Source organism: Austrofundulus limnaeus, unplaced genomic scaffold (assembly GCF_001266775.1).
Source record: "Austrofundulus limnaeus strain Quisiro unplaced genomic scaffold, Austrofundulus_limnaeus-1.0 Scaffold405, whole genome shotgun sequence".
Classification (NCBI taxonomy): Eukaryota; Metazoa; Chordata; class Actinopteri; order Cyprinodontiformes; family Rivulidae; genus Austrofundulus; species Austrofundulus limnaeus.
In genome coordinates, this window is record NW_013952807.1 from 285,582 (window position 1) to 290,817 (window position 5,236).

At 39.6% G+C, this 5,236-nt stretch overlaps 1 protein-coding gene across 1 annotated transcript in view; it reads left to right on the top strand.

The window, feature by feature from the left end:
• The window catches only part of slc38a10 (solute carrier family 38 member 10), a gene marked incomplete in the record, with an annotated part of 25,246 nt that overhangs the window by 2,151 nt on the left and 17,859 nt on the right, over positions 1-5,236 (top strand). Inside the window, 5 exon segments of the mRNA XM_014024049.1 lie at positions 613-730; positions 880-925; positions 1,110-1,203; positions 1,319-1,462; positions 4,253-4,377. Of these exon segments, the coding sequence (XP_013879503.1) occupies positions 613-730; positions 880-925; positions 1,110-1,203; positions 1,319-1,462; positions 4,253-4,377 (527 nt within the window).

The window sequence follows — 5,236 nt, forward strand, 5'->3', positions numbered from 1 at the left end:
ATATCGTATCGTGACCCCTCTGTCATGATATGTATCGTATCGCCAAATTCTTGCCAATACACAGCCCTAGTCTCTATAAGAAAAAAAAACCCATAAATTATTAAACTTGAGCGTCTAAAACAGGACAAAATAGAACAGTGAGCTTTCAGAGCCCTATTCTCTCATAATGAATGTTTTCCTTGTGACACGTTTTATCTGCCTACTTCCTCTTTCAGTTTGTTTTTATATTAGGAGGATAAAATTAGACATGCGTTGTTCGTTTAAAGAGTTAGGCGCCGATTCTCTGGCAATAATCACTTTTAATTAGACTTTTTCTTTTCAAGAATTTGTCCCAAAGCAAAACATTTGTTCTGTAACGCTGCCAGCGGATAATCCGTTTGAACTACTGAAGAAATTAGAAATACATATTCTAACACACATGTTTGGGTACTTTATGAACTTAAACTGTTTCGACGCATCTCATGTAGCACTAGCAACAAACCACCAGGTGACYGGGCCAATCGTTGATCATTTCTGAAATGATCAGTTTTTTTTTTTCCCCTACTGGTAAACAAGTTATTTTTGTGTGCTTTTCTTTGACAAACATGMTTAACTCTTGTTCTGTCTGTTCAGTGTGGGATAGTGCTGGGAACTTTCCTGCTGTTCTTCTGTTCCTGGATGACCCACAAGTCCTGCATGTTCCTGGTCAACACAGCCAGCTCCACCAAACGAAGGACCTACGCTGGCCTGGGTGAGTAAAGTCAAAACAAACACGACTCATTTAAAGATGAAGCTTTAGTCTTGTGGTTAAATATTAGTTCTACCCGTGACAACATTTTAGGCCACTTGTTTCTGGTTGTCCTGGTGACGTTCACACTGACACCTCTTTGATCCYTGCAGCTTTCCATGCTTATGGGAAACCGGGAAAAACTCTGGTGGAAACAAGGCAAGTTGTTGTTGTTTAGATGCAGCACTTTTTTATTCTGTGAGAAAACTAGAATAAGAGCTTACATTTCTTTAAATATCAAGTAGCAGTTTTAAAATATAAAGAACAGCAGTTAAAAGGTAAAAGAGGAAATGTATATGCCAAATCATAGACGTGATAAGTTGAAACCTTTCTCTTTCTGTAGTATGATCGGTTTGATGCTGGGGACCTGCATTGCCTTCTACGTTGTCATCGCTGACTTGGGCTCAAATTTCTTTGCTCAGCTGTTGGGTTTGCAGGTTTGAGATTAGTTTTATTTGTTAGTGAATCAGTTTTTTTTCTTTACTAGTGTTGCGTACAGCTTTGTCTCCTGAAAAAGGAGTTTGTCATCATGTCCGCTCGTCTTCTGTGAAGGTGACGGGCAGTTTTCGCGTGCTGCTGCTGATCGCCGTGTCGCTGTTCATCGTCCTGCCTCTGAGCCTGCAGAGGAACATGATGTCCTCCATCCAGTCCTTTTCAGCCATGGCGCTCATGTTCTACACCCTCTTCATGTTCACGGTGAGCCCGCCGTCTCTCGGCTGCACTGTGTGTGTCGTGCATGTGAATAAGCTGCAGCAAAGATGCTGCTCAGCCTGTGATTTTAAGGGATCATATTATCACTAAAATAAAAAAATGATTCATCACTCTAATACTCTATAACAGATCAAAAACGGTCAAGCTGCAAAGTAGCGGTGCATTTATGATTTGCACTAATAAAGATTAATTTATTTTGAGCTTCTAATAAAGCAGTTGTAATTGTTTTCTGTATTCTAGACACTCTGCTGACGCTTCATAAGATAGTAGTGTGGGTCAGACAGGCTCTCATMTCTGGAAAGATTCACAAATCACATGTTGGACTCCCTACCCTGTTTGATCCAGTCTAAATTGTCCTTAAAAGTTAACTTTTCTAAAGAAAGGATAGTTTGCTTCTTAATTTTCTTTGATTGAGTGACGTTTTTAYTGAATTAATTGTAATACAAACCAACATTAAGGAGGTGAAAACTGTAAGTTTAGAATTTAAATGGTAGCTTAAGCTTAAAAAAAAAAGGGTTTAAATATTAAACCCACTTAAATTAATGTTTTCCAGCACAGTCCATTTACAGGTAAAAAGTCATATTCTTGAAGCATTCTTCACTAACATATTGCTTTTTAAGCACATTTTGTTTTTGTAAAAGTTTTTTTTTTTACATGATGTGTTTTTTCTCTATTTTCTTATTATATGTTTAGTTTAAAATTGCCACCTTTTACTTAGATGTTCTGGACTAATGATGATTTGTTGTATTCTGTGTTGTGTTTTCTTAYTTGAGCCATTGTATCCGTCTGTTTACTTACCAACACATTATTGTCTTGCTCCGCTTTTAAAGAGCAAATCCACCTTCAATCATTTCAGACAGAACAGCTGCTGCACTATTTGTTACGAAATGTTAAGAAATGAGTGGATTTTTTTTTTTTTTTTTTTGTGTAGCCCTATGGAGATCACTCTTTGTGTAGCCAAGTGTAAGTGACAATGTGAATTCTTGTCACTGTTGGTTTAGAAATAATGGGCCTCATGAAAGAACATGTTCGTATTCTTATCCTAAATTTCTCTTACTTTTGTTGGTACAAAGGGTTCGTACGAACATGTCACGTCAGATTCAACAAACTCTTTTATCTTCAGGAAAAGTGTGTAAATGAGCTRCGTAAACTTATGAATGTGTATCAGGAGGAGAGATTAGCATATTTGCCACCTTAAAATCACCATAAAAGGTTATACAGTATGTTCCTGCCCCACATACCAGGAAGTGTCCATTTATGAAAATGACAGTGAAAGGTAAAAAGAAGAACTTTACGAGTTCAGAGATTGAAGTCCTGCTCTCAGAGATCCAGAAAAGAAAATGTAATTTTTAGCAGCGTCAGCTGTGGAATTAAAGGAGCTGCTAAAGCCGAGGAATGAAATGACGACTGCTGTTAATGTCGTGTCTCCTTTGGGTCGTATACAGACACAGAAATAAAAATCTAAATCATATTCATCTCTCYCTAGTCCTGCTCGAGTTTTCCTTTGGTCAAATATTTTTAATATAAGTGTAAACACCTGTGTTACCTAGTTTTCATTTATTCAGAAGAAAAGCAGTCGTGCACCGCTACCCCCCTCCCCACACCCAAAAAAAGCATTTTAAAATGACTCCAAACTTTTATTAATGCATAATTTAAATTGGTTTGTAGTTTGAGATCTTCATATAATTGTAGTGTTATACAACAGCATTCGTAGCCAATTTAATTTAATCTAACCAATTTATGTTGTTATTCTAGATTATTCATTTAAAATTATAATTCAAGCAGAATAACCTATTGTCAACATAATTATGGAGTGTGATTTATTTTCAACTCTAAATATCTTCAAACTAATGAAATATAAAGTTATTAGTGAAGAAAACCCGTCTGGATAACAGCAGACTGACTGCTCGTAAAATATACAACAGCTCTGGACCACTCGTGAATTTTGTTCGTATCTGAAGAGGATCTTACAATATAAAAAAAAAATTGCCACAAGTTCTCCTAAATCACTCGTACGCACAACTTAAGAACAACTCTGTTCGAACGGTTCTTACATGAGGCCCAATGAGATGTTAAAGTAGGGCAGAAACCAAGAATCGACACTAGTGTGACATTTGATGTTTGAAGTCTTAAAGGAGGGACTGAAGTTGCTTGGTTTTTTTCATACCAGCTTTTTTAACCGACCAATCATAAGGACTGAATAAATCATAAGTGCTGAATGTCAGTTTCTTTAAAACAACAAGACAGTCTAAAACCAGACAAATCATAATGCAGTTGATGCCACATTGAATCTTATAGTACAGCAGCCGTTTTTTGTCTCTTATGATTTATTTGATTTACTCTTTAAATGTGCACACACACACACATATATATTTATGTGTGTACAATTCATGTTTTATTGAACTGCAGTGCTGCTTCCAAAGTCTTCCAAGTGCCATTTGTATTCTGTGTGTGTCCTTTGACTTGTGAAGCATGTTGATAACCTAGGACAGTGGTGTGTTGTGTTCAGCTGTAGATCCAGGCCCGACCCTGGCCAGACCCCTGACCCTCTAACAGTGATGTATCTCCTACCCTCCCTCCTTCCATCCTACCCTTAATCCATCCCCTCTTTCATCACTTTTTATTATATAACTCCACTTGTTGTTTTCCTCTTCTTTTTTTTCCCTCCTTTGTCCTGCCCTTCCCACTCCCCTTTACCTCTCCCACCCTTTGCACCTTTTGTGTGTGCACTCCCACCCCACCTCCTCGCCGCTCTCTTTGCTTCTGGTGCTGTAGATAGTGTTGTCGTCTCTGCGCTACGGCATAATCTCGGGCTCCTGGCTGAAGCAGGTGCACCTGTGGCGCTGGAAGGGCGTCATTCAGTGCCTTCCCATWATCGCCACAACCTTCTGCTGTCACCCGTAAGTAACACCCCCCACCCCCACCCCCAAAAAAAAGTAACCCCACCATAATGGCAGTGGGGGGATGGGTGGAGAGTGAAGGAAGCCCCGTGTTTCCTCTGCAACTTTACACCCCATAAACCCTCCTCATGCCTACCTGCACATTCTGCTCAGTCCACTTCACCTCCGTTCACCTTCAGTTCTGGTTTGAGCCATTTCAGTTCTGTGTGTGTTTGTGTGTCTTTGGTGGCAGTAGTAAYAAGGCAGAGGGGAATGACATAATGAAGTAAAAGGTAATTTTGCTGCTCTCCGTTCTGTGACCCACACCCAGTATGAGCAAGCTTGGTGTGGTAGAATTTTTCTTAGGGCAATAAAAGGAGCAAGACATGAGAAATACGTGCTGGTGGAAAAACCTGAGATATTTTTATAGATTCATTTATCATTCATTTACGTGAGCCACATTTTTATTATTGTTTTTTGAAGCCATGCAGGTTTTTTTCTTTCCAGTATGGAGTTTTCTTTCATTTCTTTCTTTTCATTTTCTCAGATATATATATTTTTACACCCCTCATTCATTTCTCTCAAAACCTGTGAGCTGACATGGATGTAGCCCCTCCCCTCAGCTGTTCATGTTCTCCCTCCACCTGTTTTCATTTGGTTTGGGCTGTAACTTCCAATCCCTCCTACCCACCTCCTTCCCCTCAGATGGTGCTCTCCTCGTTCAAACACGGGCTGCTCAGCGGCTGGTGGCTAGGGCAGGTCTATGTGGTACGCTGGGAGGGTGTGTTTCGCTGTATCCCCATCTGTGGGATGGCCTTCGCCTGTCAGTCGTAAGTACTCCTCATGCCCTTCCACCCCTTTAGAATCACATAAACAAAGC